Here is a 17691-nt window from a genome sequence, read left to right on the forward strand (position 1 = left end):
GAATGTAAAATATATACATTATGTAAAATACAATATGTTAAAGAGAGACACTACAGGTGAATAGGATACCTACATATCACCAGTTCATTAGATTAGTGCAAATCATTTCTGAATTACGTTTTTAATTAAAAAAAATATACATATCAACCACAACAAATAATTAGAGATGCAAAACGTACCATTATCACAAAAATGTTGCTAAATTAAGGACAAATCTATACACATCAAAATATAAAATTAGACAAATATTAAAGTTAATCAAATATACTTTATATTAAGAGTATTTTCCACGTTTATTTCTGCATTAAATACATAGCTAAAATATGTATTGGTTGTCAATTCTAATTTTTAATAAGAAGCCTGTCTATTGTTATTGAGACGTGAGGAGGTTAGTTAAGATGTGTCCCTACTGCTGTGAGAACATGCTTTGTATTACACTTCATTTTAAAAGGCCTAATTATCAACCCGCGCTAAACAAAGGGAAATCATTTGATTCTTTCATTTAATAAGAACATTAAACTGGGTTATAGAGGCAGGAATGTCATAGACACAGTGTTCTTAACTCATATAACTCTGATTATTAGCCAGGGCAATAAAAAAACACGTTTTTGTGGAACAGAGTAATCAAAAATGTGCTGATAATGCCTAACTTTAAGTTGATTTCAGACACACTGTGCAGGAGCTGCACAATGCTGCCACCCTGTGGTCATGTTATAGAACTGCAGTCATGTATTTCTCCTCCATGTAAATCTCCTTAGAGGGTCTTTGGGTTTAGTCTTTCCTCCACTTTTTGACAGAACATGTGACTAGAAAATGAGTAGCCAATGACTTTAACACAAGATTCCTCTATCATGTATAAAACATTAAGGCACTGGACATCCACATCTTTGCAGATTTCTATCAGTTTCTGTTTATCCTTCTTGTTGTAGTTGATCTGATGAACCCTCAACAGTGTCCTCCAAATCTCCACTAGAGCTTTGAGGCTTCCTAACGCATACTGCAGCCGTGAGACCGTGGAAGTTGGCCTCTCGGTTAAAACCAACCTTACGAGGTCAGTGCCTTCGCTCTGAACGGACACATCAACACCTTTGGAGCGTTGGTCGAAATCCTTTTTGTCAAATCTTTCGATGTAATTGAATATGTAGGAGTCCACCCAGATGCACGTATCCTCCTGATCCTTGAGACCAACTGCAGACCCATTTCCCGTGTCCTCAGTGTTACTCTTGGAGGACTTTGAGACATGTTTGTGTCTGGTTTGGATCTTGGACGTCGTGGCAGGGCTCTTCTGATCTGATTCCTGCAGATAGTCAGCGCTGCTGCTTTCTGTCTGACTCTCTTCTCTGATCTTAGAGGATGAAACCCTTTCTGGTCTGCTGCCTTTATCTGAAATATCATCGACCCCTGACTGTTTAGGAGATATTTCCATCTCCAGGCCTATTAAGGAAGGTCTATTCCTTGAATTGTGCACTGGTCTGGGGTTGGTCTCGACTTGCTCTGTTCGGTTTTCTGTGGGCATTTCGAGCCGATCTCTCTCACGGGATGCTTTTCGCCTCGGGGAATGAGTTTTAGAATGCAGCCGTTGTGTTTCCTCACCTGTGGTGTGCAGTGGAGGTGATAAGCAGTTAGAACTTCCTGGTCCCAGCTTAGCTATAGCCCCGTGGCGGCTTACAGAGGTGTGAGGAGATGTGACCCTGGGATTAGGAGCAGTTTCTTTGAGTTTGACGGCAGCTGTTTGGGCTGTGGAGTTAAGCCTTTCCGCCCTGAGGATGAGGTCCTGTCTCAGGGCTCGGACGGCGGTGAAAGGCCCTTCGATGGTAGCTTTTCTCTGCTTTGGTGAAGGTTGGAAACGTATCGACCTGTGAGCTGACCGCAGACTCTGAATCAGCAAGGACGGATCTCCGCCGAACACGGAGAGATCAACTGTAGCGCTGGAGACGTAGAAAAACACCTGCAGCAAAAGAACACATGAATATCTTATATATCATAGAGAAAACTAACCACTATGCATTTAAGGATATAGTGACGCTTACATCTGTAGAGAAGGGGAACACAGTGAGCGGGTATTCTTCTGGAAACTCATCGTCCGCCATGATCTGCTGCTCCTTTCCCAACGCCCTGTTTGCATCTGCCAAGAGAAGAGCACTGATATGTTATAATGTTCATAAAGCCTTTCAGAAATGACACAAAACCTCCTCATTATTTCCCATTCTGATGCTGACACAGTGCTGTAATCTGTTGAATCAAACCACTGGCTTGCATCAACGCAGCACTTCCTGTAGATAAATGATTGATATATACCTCACCTCTCTACATACTGTATTATAAGTGGTTCCCATGGGAATTCATTGAGGGTCCCATGGGAACCAATTAAAGCATTAAATAGGAGATACATTCAGAAATGACTGCACATGGTTTAATGCATTTAAACATCTAGTCACTGCTTATGACTTACAGCCAGTCATAATTAATGATAACTGAATAAATGTGAATTTAGCAGCTTAGAAAATCCCTGCAGGTGTGTCCAGAAATACTGTCACGTGTATGGTAAAATATTCTATCTGTAACACGCCTTTCAAAATCAATTTGTCAATTTGCAGCAGTATTTCTGGATACAGGTACTGTTTACTATGATATACTGTTTATACACCCTCAAATATGTTTGCATTACTGCATTGAAGTGAAGAAAACACCTATATATACCATTATTACTCGTGATAGTTTTGTTATATTTACGTTGCACAACTAGAGGAAATATGTTCACTTCCTGTCACTATCTTTGAGTAGTAAACACGATATTTATTATGATTCAAATATTGAAGTTTTTATACCTTCAGTACAGCCGAATAGTTATTACTGAAGTATTATGAAGAAGTGAATACACAAGATGCTCACACTGGGGCTGGTTTCTAAGGAATCAAAACAAAAGCAAAACTTATTCGGCCTTAACTCTAACTTGTGCTTCCGAAAAGTGAGACTCACAACACGCGCGCGCGCGCACACACACACACACACACACACACACACACACACACACACACACACACACACACACACACACACACACACACACACACACACACACACACACACACACACACACACACACACACAGTTAGTAGCTTGTAGCTTGTGTTTAGAAGAGGTTGATTGGTTTACCTTCAGCTTTGTCAAAAGTGACCAAAGCGACCCCCTGCATGTTGGTGGGTAACTTGACGACCTCCACATCTCCTCCATGGCTCTTTCTAGAGCTCTGGAAGTGGATTGTTAGCTTGTCTATCATCCTGCTGACGGGCAGCACTTCGGGCACACCGGACACCACCACGGTCCTCTTTTCCTCCCGGGAATCTGTCTCCATTTCGGCTGCAGACATGAAGCCCAGCGAGCATCTCAGCTAACTGCTAAGGCGCCTTTTCCCTCCACTGTAAACCCCGAGCTGTTGCTATCAACACACTCATAGCTGCATGGAGAGTTTGCTTTCACTTTCACTCTGCTGTGCATGCTTTAGCATCTGGCCACTAGGGCTCACTGTTGCTCTACGTTACATACAGTATCAAAATGGTTAATTTCTGCATCTCTGCAAAGCCCAAATGATGATATGTTGATATTATTCTTCCTCTCACACGATAGGAACAACTAGCATCAAGGAAACTGTTAAATACACTCTTAAGTGTACCAAATAGTGTACTACAATGTCACTTATTTTATAAATACTGCTTATTTATATTCCCTGAATGTGTGCAATTTGTATTTTATTATTTCAAACACTATGTGAATGCCTTTTTATCTACTAGTGTGTTATTTGTCTTTATATATGCTGCTATCTATATAATGCTGTAACTATGTAAATGTCTCCTCTGTGGGACCAATTAAGCCCTTCTGATTCCTAATATACTACGGTCAGGGTATTGCTCACCTTTAAACATAGGAAACAGTTATGTAAACACGTGTGGTGCAAACATTTATTAGAGTCAAACCAAAAAAAAAAGAGGAAAAAAGCCACACCAGACACAGCGACCTCATGATTCACACAAACAAAATCCCAAACAAAAAAGAAGAAGCAAAGTAGAACGACACACCCGTTTGCATTTTTCTTGTGCATATAAACATTTTAATTAAATATAAAAGAACGTGGCCTGGTCGAGTGCAACAAACAGGAACGATGGGGTCGATAAAAGAAAGAAATCCAGGCCCAGTCCGATAGCAATTAAATCTCCATCTCGTTCATCACTTCAGTGCAAATCCAACATTCACTGTGTATAAAAGTGACTGCAAATCATTCAGGTAGTATATCTATTATTCAGTGTTTATTATGGTATGGGCTGCTGTGTGTTATCGTTGGGAGCATGTTGAATTACACGTTACATGTCACTTGTTAGACACTTTTATCCAAAGCGTCTTACGTACTCAATACTGAGGGCAATCCCCACAGGAGCAACTTGGGGTGAAGTGTCTCAGGGACACAATGACTACTGACTGCAGTGGGACTCGAACTTGCTATCCCCTGATTCAAAGTCTAGCACACTACCCACTAAGCCACAGCCTCCCTGTTGAACAAGATCTCATTCCTGTGCACCTCACTGCGGATAAACGCTTCTCAGTTTCAGTGGCTAGAAAACAGATGAAGGAATTATTGATGAATGTTAAATAAAATATGACACTTGCTTTGATATGAATGCTCAATTTGAATTCAATTACATGGTAGGGGAACCCCAATTTCCCGTGTCAAGTGGGCACAAGAATAAGATTGAACCAGAAACAGTTGGATTATGATCACCATGAGCTCGATATGATGCATACACCTGCTTTTTAAAAAGAGAATCCCAAAGCTCTCCAAACACTTTCGAACAGCAAACTTTTTTTTAGAGACGGTCATCGGACGCATTTCAAAAAACAAACCTCAGACCTTTTGGCCAGGGAAAAGATGAAAGGAAGTAAAACAAAATTAAAAAAGTGAACATTCATTCTTCAAAACATTAGCTTTTGATTTGGACAGAGTCTGTGAACTCCAGACTGAGGCAGCAGAGGCAGGTGGTTTTCGACGTGCGTTCGTTTCACGCTCCTTTGACGCACCGGGAGTTTTAGCAGCTATGAGTTCGCCGACTTAGAGTCACAGCGCTCCACTTTGTGTCCGGTGCTAGTCCTGTGGTGGAGCGTGCTGCTCGGGGCGGAGTATCTGGAGGGTAGCATGGCAAAGATGGAGTATGATGAGGCCAGGTGAGCGTCCCTGGTGGTGTTTCGCTGGATCAGTCGGCCCCCTTTGCAGAAGTTTGCCAGGAGGTGGTGAGATTCTGTACAGCTGATCCCCTCCGGAGGATGTGTCACTTCCAGGATCTGACTGCTCACTGCAGACAAACACAGACAGCACTGTGAGCAGGCGGGAAAGAACAACAACTGCCAGAGGAATCACAGCTATACCATCGGGAGGCTTCCATAAAATGCGGCTGTCAGGGAAAAGCTGAAGGCTGAAGGTCGGTCGAACAAGTCACAACGTCACTCAAATGTTTTTACGCTGTCTCAAAAATAATGCTGTTTTGTTGCAAGAACTTTCCACTGCTTTCATCACGTTGTTGTCAATTCAAGCAATTTTTAGTTTGTTTTGATGTCTTTTAGTGGTATCTGTATTCTGTGTGAGATACGTTTTCTGTGACATGTCTGTGTGAAGCACTTGTTGCTATACAAATAAAGATTATTATTATTAATTATCACAAACTATTCCGATCTATGAAGTCATTTTTCAGGCAAAATGGCAGAAAAATGCTGTGAAATATAGATATTTCCTCTCTGTTATTACACTGAATATCTTTGGATCGTAGACCAATAACACAAGACCCCACCCTGGACAATCTAATAAAATGTGAGGGACATTAATCATTATTTTCTGACGTTAAATCTAGAAAGAAAAACCTGCATATTAAGCAAAAATTTACATTTTTGTTTGTTGCAGTTCTACATTTAATGCACAAAACAAAACTCCTTGTTGATTGCACTTGTGATATGATTGACTAAAGCACCTGAATAATGCAAAAATAATACCCGGTGAGTGCAAAAATTTGACGCTGTATTTGAAATAATCAGCACATTTGTGTCTGCTCAATCCCGCCGGGGCTGCAGGTTGCACTGCCAGGTGTGAGATCTGCCCCGTCTGTGATTTATTCTGCTTACACTCACTAACAAACACTTCCCCTCCTCAGCTGCGGAGTGCAGAAAGCAGATTTTGACACTTCAAAAACCTGATGTTATTTCAGGTAATCTGCACAGAAGCTGAGTTTATTACTTACTTTCCTTTTTCTCTTTAAAATACGATGTTTTAGTCGGGGTTGCATGAACTTAAGAATTGAAAAAATAGCTTTTAGTGGCACTTTGTTTTTACAGGGAAGGTCAAATCTAGGTCAGGACGTGGAGTAAACTTAAAATGACTGCCGTTAAATGGAGGTGCACTAAACTAATGCCTCCCTCTGGACTTCCTATTACCTGCTTCACCTACACTGAGATCTGAAGACAGAGGTTTTCTGCTGGCCTTCCTCCCATGAGCGCTTCGCCAAACCCCCAGTGGACCCTGAGGAGAAAGAAGGTCATCAGCTCACCTGAGACGCCATTTCTTTTCATTTAATACAGAGGACTGACTCCAAAAAATGGTAATAATGTTATTGCAGGAGTGTTTGTGTGTGTGTGTGTGTGTGTGTGTGTGTGTGTGTGTGTGTGTGTGTGTGTGTGTGTGTGTGTGTCTGACCTGGTGTTTGGCCACCATGTGGGCGGTGTGGATCAGCGGAGGTCTGATGGAGGGTTTGTACTGCAGAGGTTGGCCCAGTAGAGAGTAGTGTGCTTCACCTTCACAGACAAGGTATCAATAAAAAGTGGATTTTCAGATCCGTAGAAACTAGAAACTTCGACATTTACCAATTATACAAATGTCAAATAACCTACTAACTAACAGACAATAGAAGCAAATGAGCTAAAGATATAACAGCCAATCAGAAATGACCTAATACTCCACTATAAATGCATCACAATGCTAAATAAGTGAAAGTGCAAATCAATCTCAGGGTGTTAGGAGGTTGAGAATACGTGAGCAAAGGTTAATTGACTTAGCATAAAATACATTTCTGTTTGCTTGAGTCAAGTCTTTTTTGCATGACAGCTTCTCTACACAATCCAAACATCTCTGCACCCTCAGGTGAGGCAGGAATAGGTTTAGATGATCCTGTCTTTTCTTTAATACTGCTTTAAGACTGACCTTGTCCACTGGTCATGGTGGGAATCATTTCTTAAAAGTTACTGGTAGACTCATTTTTTATTCACTTGCCTGTCTCCAAATATATACCCATTACACCTAGCCCGATATATCGCTAAAAGCAGTCATATATTAACAGTTCATTTCTTTACTGCATTAAAGCATGAATATGAACCCTCTGGACTGAGGCAGGAACAGGTTTAGATTATCCTGCGTTACTACTGACCTTGTCCACTGTGGCAGAAGGCTGTAGGGAGCGGCGGGGGGTGGTGCGGGTGGTGGGCCATGACAGGGATGGAGGAAATGCCTGATGGGAGGCCCTTGACGCTGGGCGGGTGGCCTGGCGAGGGCGTGAGGGCCCGCGATAAGGGCCGGCTGCTCTACACACAACACACCGGAAAGAGGAAGAAGAGGGAAGAACAAAAAACACTTTCATTCAAAAAAAGCAACGACTGCGATTCCTCTCGAAGCCATTTCTTTAATGTGCCGTCCCATCCACATTAGTCCCCTTAATGTACCATTACGCCCTAATGCTGAGGACTATTCCCTCCTCGTTTTCAGGTTACGCCAGCACCGACTTCATTTGCTGAGCCTATTTACGGCGACATTTAACCCGCCTGGAGCGCAGGAGGCGAGCCTGGCGTCACTGTCAAACTCAGACAACAAAACTAAATTGGCTTTCAAATTGCTTTCTTGTAACCGTCTGTAACTTTCTGACACGTACTGTATTGCTCTGTGTGGCAAACATCGCTCGAGCAAATATAGAATTTAATATAACGTTGTTTGGGAAAAGTCAAAAGCTCTGGACCACTGAGGTGATTAAATTAAAAAAAGCTAGATAAGGTTATAAGGAGATTAGAAAGACTCAACCATTTTTCAATTTCAAATTCGTCATATGCTCAAAGCTACAGTGGAGAAATGGCAATGCAATTCTTCTGACCTGAGCTGCTCCAACAATGCAACATATATAATGAATTACAAAAATAAAAATAGTGCAAGAAAGTAAATGGAATATGATATGTACAAGAACCGAATAAGAAATTAAATAATGTACATTAAGACACGGTTTATTGCAGGAAGAGTGGGGTTTGAAAACATGTCCCAACTTGGGATCAATAAAGTACTTCTTCTCTTATCTTATCTTTTCTTATCTTATCTTATCCTATCTTTGCACACGGGCAGCGTTTGTACCTGGGTGTTTTCTGGAGGCGGCAGGAGTTCTGCAGGTCTGCGGCTGCGCTGGTGCTCCGGGTGTTTGTGGCTGGTTGGTTTCCTCTGACAGGGGGAGGGGGCTCTTTGCTGCTGGCAGGAGGGCGCCGTCATCTGCAGCATCACCATGCCACCACCGGGGGCCGCGGGTAACAACCCTGCACAAAGGAAACGGAAAAACACAAGCTGTGAGCTAAAAATGAGGTGTTGACGAGGAGCAAGTATCAGACAGTCTGACACAATCAGCACATTCAAGCCCCCCCTCAAACCGGTTCAGATCAGCCTACTCACTGTGGTGCTACATGTTCCCCGTCTTAAACCTTTCCTTAGAATATTTTATGAATTGCCTTGGGGGCTTTGAAAAGCGCCCCTAATTATTAATAAGGTCAAACACTGCCTTATTTGTATGTATTTATTATTATATATATATATTACTGTTGTGATGTTTTTCTAATTTTCTTGATATAATCTATTTATTTTTTGGATTGATTTGGATTTCTTGGACCTAATGTATTTATTTATAATAATGCATTTATTATTTGATTGCATTTTGTGGAGACTGTGTTCTGTGTTTTGCGATAAGTGGAAAAAAGGGGGTACATATTGGTATCATGCTCATCTTGTTTTTTTTACCCTGTGAACAAATATCATCATTTATTCACCAAACAGCACTTCGGTTCAGCTGCACACCTCATCAGTGAAAACGCAGCTAAGCAATTAGGTTCTAAGTGCCTGGATTTTAAGGGCACGTCCACGGTGGCAATAACATCCCATCCCTCTGCAATGATCACATTATCTTATGACGCTCGACTTAAAAAAACTCAGCAATCAAGAGGTTTCAGAAGCTTCCACACCCTCGTGTAATTCATTCCCGTTTACATAAAGCTCACATTAGGTGGAAACCGTGTTGTAAACCTGGCACGGCCGACACCCGTGTTGATTTATGAATTATCACCCGACAACAGTATCAAGGACAACGGCTTTTTGGACTTAATCTGCAGATTATTTCTGGACCGAGCCAATTAAAAATGTTTACTGGTGACGCTGTAGGTGAGACCTTTATCCGACCTCATTACTGACGGGCGGGAAACGATGGCTTCCTCCGACGCTCGCACATAATAATCAGGCATGAATAATAAAGGTCATTAGTAAGGAGACTGCCCCGCCCGGGCCTCTGGACAGCGAGAGCCCTTCGAAAAGGCCAATACATGAAAAGATGAGTTATTATGGAGGGCTTCATTTCTTAAAACTTACTAATGTTTTATGTTAATTTACTTAGTGCTAGTTTTATCTGTCTCCATTAAACCTAGCCCAAGATATCACCAGAATGTCTTGTGCTTTCTTTACTGCATTAAAGCACGAGTCTTAAAGCCATCATTTGGAAGTAGGGCAGACTATTTTGTACCGATATTAGATTTAACCATGTGAGAATTTGTCCCTGCCAGAAGCTTTATCAGTGATGTCAGTGATGTTACCGATCAACATTCAGACGGAGCTGTTGCCGATGTATTTGCAGAGGTAGACCAACCGGCTGTTTGATCTCCGGGAAAGACGAAAAAAAAAAAAAGGTGAACGTGCAAATCACTTTCACTTATCCAACCCCCCCGGGCGGCCGTCGGCACCACGTCTCACTCTTTTCTCATTTAAAAAATCCAGAGTGTAATCACGCTTCTGAAGCACACAAGTGAACCCCGGGAAGATTATTTCATTACGAGGCGCGGGTCGTAGCGCCTACTGACAGTGAGGAAGCTCCAGAGTGGCTAATGTCAGCGAGGGAATATTCTGCGTGTGATCCTGGTGAGCAGAACCAGGTGTTTTGGATCCTTTTCGGAGCTCACCTGCGTACTGTTGGCCCGGGTGCTGCTGGGAAACGCAGGGCGACGAGGTCTGAGGAAACTGAAGCTGCTCCATCATCTGTGCCGGCAGGAAGCTCACTGTGGAGCTGAGAGACACACAGGAAACAGAGGGCTTTACAACAGGAAACCAGGTCAATTAAGACTTATTTTAATAACACATAGAATGCATTTGAATATGTTTTAAGCTTCTAACTGGCAAGGCAGGAAGCTCACTGTGGAGCTGAGAAACACACAGGACACCAAGGGTCTTACAACAGGCCATAAGGTACACCAAGAGCTTTAATAATAGCACGTAGAAATGCATTTTAATATGTTTTAAGCTTCTAACTGGCAAGGTGTGTAAGACGATAAGAGTGGCTGCCTTAATGCCGAGCCCAGCATGAATTTATTGACATTTAAATCATTTTTCTTTCACTATTTTACAACGCTTTTAGCTTCTGAAATGTGAAAAGAATTGTCAGTTAATTGAATTGAATACACTTGGATTAGGGACTTGGTTCAAATCAACACATCTGGTGCAATGATTTAGTAATTGTTCTCCGATGCTGTAAAGATATTTGAGAACATCCTGTTGGGCTTGGAGCGCCATTTTTATTTGACTACATTCTGAAATTTTATAGAGCGAACAACAACTTTGTTAATTAAAACCATAACGGAACGATTAAATCCACCATGAAATGAATTGTGACCTCTGAACACTATCATACATTGTTTGCCTTAAAAAGTATAAATGGATAGATGGATTAACCTTTTCCATTAAAGCAAGCTTCTAAAAAAGTCGATACGCTGTTTTTGAAGTTTAAACGTTGACACGCTTGTCAGCAGAAGTGCTTCTGGCGCTCCAGATTGAGGAAAAAGGAGTGAACGCTCACACCTAAGTGATTAGTAAATCCCTTCTAAACCTGCACAGACGTAAATCTGCGGGAGCTCGGAGATCTTAGCGCTGCAGCTGGGGGTATTAAAATTGAAATGTAACTTTAAGTCCATGTGCAAAGCAGGCGTGTTGCTCGGTAAGCATCTCGCCTGCAGGCTTTTTTCTGCAGCTGCTGGAGAAACAGGCTGCAGGTGGACAGCCGGGCCTCGTGGGAAAACACGGAGCCAGCAGCATAAATCACTTCCTCTGACTGCCCTACTAAAGCAGCCTCATTTCACAGCTGGGACAATGAGAGACTGACCTCTCTTCTCAAGTGTGTGTAAGTGTGTGTGTGTGTGTGTGTGTGTGTGTGTGTGTGTGTGTGTGTGTGTGTGTGTGTGTGTGTGTGTGTGTGTGTGTGTGTGTGTGTGTATTGTTCCTCTGCAGGTGATGACGAACATGGCCGCCTCATGCCTAGTGTTTGTTACGAGCACACGACGGTCCCAGTAGTGCTCTGCTCACCACTATCCAGATTGATTGGGTCCATGGAGGTAGGAACTAATTACATGTTTTTGCTTTCTGTGAACTAGTTCTATCAATCAGCTTATAATGAGAGCCACAGCACGGAGCTCACACTGGGAGAAGAGCTTTTTAAAAAGGGGCTTCACGCAGACAGGAAACACTGAATGCATCGCGGTAATAACTACAATCTTTCGCCCACAGTGAACAAAGATGACCTCGGCTCGTCAGGCCTGTTATGTCTATAAGTAAGAGGCTCCTTCAGGAGTGAGAAGCGGCATTGAGCACCTGCAAATGGCTTTCTGGGACAGAGCACATCCACAGGCGAGATAATAACTCCATCTGAAACCGATTAAAGGCTCTTGAACATAAATCGGAGCTTATTAGCAGTGAGTTTTCCATCACTGCTTCATGAGAGGCTGGTAATTGACATTTGAGAAATAATGCATTGTTTATCAGGGCAACATGCTGGAGTCTCTGGTACCTCATGGTGGTGTGCTGGTTGGGGGGCAGCAGGCTGTAGCAGGGCTGCATGCCGGCGACCGCCACCCCCCCCTGCCCCGGCTGACAGGAAACAAAAACCGGCTGCTGGTACGACTGCTGCGGCATGGAAACCTGCTGCAGGGAAAAAATCAGCAGCAAATAAAACCATAAGATAATTTACACAAAAAGAGTCAAAAACAATGGAGCTGAAAAACAAGAATATAGAATCGTATCTCTTTCTCATTTCCACACAAGTAATATGAATCTGACACGGATCATCCAGATACCTGATAAGACTGCATTGGAGGGTACTGGACCATCATGCCTTGCATCTGGTTGCCCATATTGCTTTGCTGGTTGCCAGTGAGCGCGAGGCTGGAGGTTGGCTGCATGCCCATTATGGTCTGGTAGCTGGACGCTGGGTTTGGCATCATGGCTTGGTGCACTGAGGCGAAAATGAGAAAGAAACAACGCTGTGACCGAGAGAAAAGAGACTCAATCATATTCAGGATTTCTAAGACTTGCTTATCAAGATTTTAGGAGAAAACCGCTCAACATTCATGGATCTTTAAGGGTAACGAGTCGTCGGAAGAAGAAGAAAGGAAGCTGATTGAAAGATTGTGGAGGTGCAGCTAAGCAGTGTTGAGGCTCTTGGAATAAATGAGAAAGTCAATATATCTGATTTAGCCTGTGGTGGCCTCAACCCGCTGCCTGGAAACAACAACTTCCACTTCAGCCAGTTATTAGGTAAACAGAGAATGGGAACACATTTCTATAGCACTACTTAGAAACCCATTTAGAGACGCCCAGGTTAAAGAAATGACACACAGAAGTCACACCGATCCGTCCACTTTCCAAACGGCCTGAAATGGCGGCGCCGGAGGGGGGAGTCGGCCTCTTAAATGTCAAGGTGACAATAAGAGACATTTGAAAAATACCGTCCCTTGTGACACGCGCACATGCGGTAATCCAGTGGACAAAAGGAGAGGACGTCCTTTTGTGAAGGTGTCTTTACAGTCTGTCGCCCCCAGCAAGACAATGAGCAACTATTTTTATCCATCCTCATCTCCCACCTTCACTCACAAACAGAGCGTGAGATGACCCTAATATCAAACATTTTATTCCAGCAGGCGGCACACGAGGAAATTGGGGAATTGCCTCGCATCATGAGAGTGTCGATGACAGTTTTGCGCACCTTGGGGGATTATGTGCGTTCAGGGGAGGCAAGCTGAGACCAATTATAAAAAGGAAGTTTGTGGCTCGCATGCGCACGCCGACTTGTCTGCTAGAGAACGTGATTATGGTGAGGAGTGAGAGGCTGAAAAAGAGACCGGTTCACTGTGAGATTCATAGAGGTCTCTCAGACAGCGTCCCGGCCCCGAGTCCCGCCTCTCAGGCTCAACGTGGTTCCTCTATGCCGATAAATCCATCTTCATACCCTTTATGACAAATGGCATTGGGCCTCATTTGACCCCTAACAGACCCTGCAGGGGTTAAACCTGGCTGTGTGGCTTTTGCATGTCAATATATATGAATAACATCTCTGAGCACCTTAACCGCACGTTATTTCCTTTATTACCTAAAGCTTATAGTATATAAGCGGAAGTCTGGCAACTACGAACCGATTAATTGACATTTCAGCTCTGTCTGCCTGAACCACTTCAATTCTCTTTACTGTGACTTCCATTGAGAGTCAGGTTGTCTTTCTGGCGATGCTAATGAACTCTAGCTTCCCCCAAACAGTGAAGAAGAAAATCCTTTCACATCAATTACAAGCTGCTTTCCCCAGAATGACCATGACTGAAGCTGCAGCCTGATGCAAGGGCGGGGAAACGTTCACAGGTTTCCTCCGTGGCGCCATCAGAGAATTCCCACTGATACTTATTTATTATGTGTGCACCCCATGCGACTGTATCTTCACCTTCAGTTGGGGTTATACATCTACTTTTCTTTAATTAATGCAAAAACAGAAGGAACACGAGGCGCTGGCTGGAGTCATTTTTTTTTGTGCCGTTTCCCTGAGAAATAATTGCTGTCCTTTGCCTTTGTAGGTCAGCTTCATTTGTCCGCTGTCTATTCCCCGGGTCCCCAGCAGGGAAGCCACATTTGCAGCCTACAGATGACAGAATAGTGCCGCAGCCACTTACACAGATGTGTGTGTGTGTGTGTGTGTGTGTGTGTGTGTGTGTGTGTGTGTGTGTGTGTGTGTGTGTGTGTGAGGAAGAGCGAGCAGGAGCTAACAATCTCAAAGCCTGCGGTGAAGGAAGCAAAAAGGGAGCAGAATAATCAAGTGGATGACTCCTGGGGAGACGGGTAAAACCAAAACAAACAGAGAGAGATATTTGTCCTTCAGTGGTGCCGTCGGACTGCGGTGTGCTCGGCTCCCCGGAGAAGAAACATCCTAAAACAAATAGAAACTATCTGAGAGAAAGTGTATTGATATAGCTGCAAGGCTGTCTTTGCTCTCGACGACATGGAGTCTAAATATTCAAGGCAAAATGTGTTGCTTCACATCAGAGGCTGTGGACCTCGTTCATTAAAACATCCTTTGATTCCCACCATGTAACTATTTCAAAGCCGTGTTTGAAGAGGCGTCGGTTTAGCACAGGAAACCGGAGGAAGTGAAGGAGGTTTTTAGCATCAAGGTGCATTCGTCATAAAACACGGCCTTGGCTTGGATTCAGGGAGAACGTAAGTGTGAAATAAACTTGTTTTAAATGGGACCTTGTGAGAGTGTACCTCACTGTGTGTGTGTGTGTGTGTGTGTGTGTGTGTGTGTGTGTGTGTGTGTGTGTGTGTGTGTGTGTGTGTGTGTGTGTGTGTGTGTGTGTGTGTGTGTGTGTGTGTTAAAATAAGTCCATCTCACCAGGTCAGTCAGAACAGGAATACTATGATATGTTTTGAGTCTAAAAAGTTAAGAAAACAGCTCAAATATAAGTTAATATTTTTGGATATGCTGTTGGTACCTGCTCAGCTGTACCTGCTCAGCTGTTGGTACCTGCTCAGCTGTACCTGCTCAGCTGTTGGTACCTGCTCAGCTGTTGGTACCTGCTCATGTGGATAGTTATTGTAAATTGTAATTCCTGTAATGATGCTGTAAGATGTCCTTCTTGTTGTTCTGTTTACGTTTTTATGTTTCATGTGGAACCTACTTGAGCCGGTCTCCCTTGAAAAAGAGATCAAGGATCTCAATGGGATACACCTGGGTAAATAAAAGTTTGAAATGAAATGAAAAATATGCGCCAATGCATTCATTTAAAAATATTCTCGCCATTTCGCTTTGTTGTCAAAATTCACATTAAATGAAAAAAATCTTCTTTATCTTTTTTTGTACCGCCCTAAACATCTTTCCATACATTTAGCCTGAATGACATTTCTCTAAGATTTCAAATGTTTTTCACAAATCTGTAGCTGTGAAAGCAAGCCTCAACACAAATGATCCGTGTATTTTCTGAGAGACAATAAGAGCTAGATATCTAGGTCAATCAGAACAGGAAGATATGTTTTATTTTACTGCATTTTAAGGAGAAAAAAGCTGAAATATTGGAATTAAGTCAACATTTTTGACTATGCGCAAACGCTGGTACATTAAATGATGCTTCTCAAATATTCTGAAAATGCAAAATCAAATAAAAACTCTTTCCACCTATACCTAGTCTTAATACCTTTACACACATCTCTAGCTGTAAAAGCAAGCCTCAGGTATTTTCTGTCAAGACAATAAAAACTGAATATAAAAATGCATCTTATCTAAATGGCAGTGCTTGTACCTTGCTGCTGGGGCAGGTTCTGGCTCTGAGGGCAGTTGTAGGGCAGCGGGGTGATAGCAGGTCTGTAGTGATGCTGCTGCTGCTGCTGCTGCTGCTGCTGCTGGGGGGAGCAGTGAGGGTGGTGCGCTGAGGAGCAATAACACTGCATCTGGAGGACAAACACACACAACACAACAAATCAATCAATCAACAAATCAACAAATCAATCAATCAATCAATCAATCAATGTTTAGTTTTATAGCCCAATATCACAAATGTTGCACTGTTAATTTGTAATTCAACATGTATATGTTCTACTTTCTTGTTTATTTCTTAAATGTTTTAATATAATATTGCAACTCCAAATTAGTTTGGCAAAGCTACCATCAAATTCTGAGCGAGCTTAGAAAATAACTCGCCTACTTCATGTGCAAAGACCTGTGGAAAACTTTTGTCACATGTACCCAATATATCATGCAATCATATATATCGATATATTGTATCCCAATACTTAGCATGTGGTAGAATCTCAATGCTATCGTTGGGAGCCTGGTGATTCCCACCCCTAGTAAACGGTAAACTAATTGATTAGTCATGTGACGGTGTCCCCACCTGCTGCACAGGCTGCTGGATGTAAGTGTGCTGCTGCAGGAGTTGCTGGTTCAACGCCGGGGTGGAGCTGGGATATGCGTGATTTGGGCCGGGTGTTGGTATCGGGACGGGTGGACCCTGCAGAATCCCTCCTGATGGCCCTGCTAACATGTAGCTAGCAACCTGCTGCTGATGCTGAGGAGGATGAGGATGATGAGGAGGAAGAGGAGGAGGAGCTCCCTGCAGCACCATGGAGGAGGGGTGGTGGTGTTGGTGGTGGTTTATATGTTGGTATACAGCTGGGTAATGGCGGGTGTCTGGAGCCGAAGCAACGTTGTCACCGGGCGGATGCTGAGCCAGAGTCATGTGACCAAACTGGGCGTTTAGGGCGTCAGGCTGCAGAGAGAAAGGTTCAATTCAAGATTCAAAAGCTACAGTGTAGACATGACAATGATATTAACTGACGTCACTTACAGAATATTAATTAAATAATGTGAATTAAGACTAAATTAAATACGGTTTATTGTGGTGGTAACTATTTATATAAACGAGGTGTTAGTGCTACACCCTGGAGGCATGTATGACAAACACTTGATGGTCATTGTGTGTGTGAAGTATTCCTTTAAATCTGCTCTGAATATGGATCAATACAGTTGAACCACCGGAGACTATCAGCTGATTCCTAAGCTGCTAAATTGACTTTCTCTTGAAGCTTTAAAGACTAAATGTTAGAATAGCAGAGTCTAAAGCCGACTATTTATCTGCATTAACACTTCGCGCCAGTTCAAGTCACTTCTGACGTGTTGTAAAAAGTAGTGTTTTTTTTGTCATGGATTATTCAGCGGCAACATCTGGTGATGAATTAAATATTAATGGAACTTTCCACAGGCATAATTAGTCACAGACTGAGGCATGTCTTTCACTAAAACCAGGTCAGAAATGAGGTTAAGTGGATTCATGATCTATATATGTGGGTAGCGGCTCCTTCTGGATCAGATACACCTTTCCACCAATGAATGAATAGTTAAGTGGGAGAGTAATAAGCTGTGTAAATGTTTGAAAAGGGGAGATAATTCTTACTTTAAGACATTTTTATAAGAAGCCCCAACCCTCCAGTTACTGTACTTTAAAACAGGCGATAAAAATGTGGTATAGAATTTATTCAATGTCATAAAATCTTAATTGACCACAGAGGTTCGT

The 17691-nt window shown here is 42.7% G+C and overlaps 2 protein-coding genes across 7 annotated transcripts in view; both read right to left on the minus strand.

Annotated features, from left to right (window-relative positions):
- Positions 1 to 3805, minus strand: LOC307030962 (uncharacterized protein). The gene is made up of 3 exons (XM_079667605.1): positions 3157 to 3805; positions 2031 to 2125; positions 1 to 1948 (listed from the first exon to the last, which is right to left on the minus strand). Exons 1-3 carry the CDS (start codon positions 3368 to 3370, stop codon positions 755 to 757), a joined length of 1503 nt encoding a protein of 500 aa, XP_079523731.1. The 5' UTR covers positions 3371 to 3805; the 3' UTR covers positions 1 to 754.
- Positions 3806 to 3945: 140 nt separating this feature from the next.
- LOC307030958 (R3H domain-containing protein 1-like) overlaps positions 3946 to 17691 on the minus strand; it is a 46769-nt gene continuing 33023 nt past the window's right edge. For 4 of the 6 annotated variants that reach the window (XM_079667596.1, XM_079667598.1, XM_079667595.1 and 1 more), the window contains 10 exons: positions 16513 to 16887; positions 15922 to 16069; positions 12439 to 12596; positions 12153 to 12286; positions 10279 to 10382; positions 8423 to 8598; positions 7458 to 7611; positions 6731 to 6828; positions 6472 to 6556; positions 3946 to 5342 (listed from right to left, as the gene is read on the minus strand). In XM_079667596.1, coding sequence (XP_079523722.1) covers positions 5086 to 5342; positions 6472 to 6556; positions 6731 to 6828; positions 7458 to 7611; positions 8423 to 8598; positions 10279 to 10382; positions 12153 to 12286; positions 12439 to 12596; positions 15922 to 16069; positions 16513 to 16887 — 1689 coding nt within the window. In that variant the 3' untranslated portion in view covers positions 3946 to 5085. Of the gene's footprint in view, positions 5343 to 6471; positions 6557 to 6730; positions 6829 to 7457; positions 7612 to 8422; positions 8599 to 10278; positions 10383 to 12152; positions 12287 to 12438; positions 12597 to 15921; positions 16070 to 16512; positions 16888 to 17691 lie in introns of those variants that run through there. The other 2 variants (XM_079667599.1, XR_013805835.1) reach the window with 2 other exon arrangements.

This window comes from Notothenia rossii, assembly GCF_949606895.1.
Source record: "Notothenia rossii genome assembly, chromosome: 3".
Classification (NCBI taxonomy): Eukaryota; Metazoa; Chordata; class Actinopteri; order Perciformes; family Nototheniidae; genus Notothenia; species Notothenia rossii.

Coding starts and splice junctions, on each gene's coding strand:
- LOC307030962 (XM_079667605.1), bottom strand. CDS start 3,370: ATGTCTGCAGCCGAAATGGAGACAGATTCCCGGGAGGAAAAGAGGACC. Junction 2,126..3,156: donor CACTTTTGACAAAGCTGAAG/GTAAACCAATCA, acceptor TTCTCTTGGCAG/ATGCAAACAGGGCGTTGGGA. Junction 1,949..2,030: donor TGTTCCCCTTCTCTACAGAT/GTAAGCGTCACT, acceptor CTTTTGCTGCAG/GTGTTTTTCTACGTCTCCAG.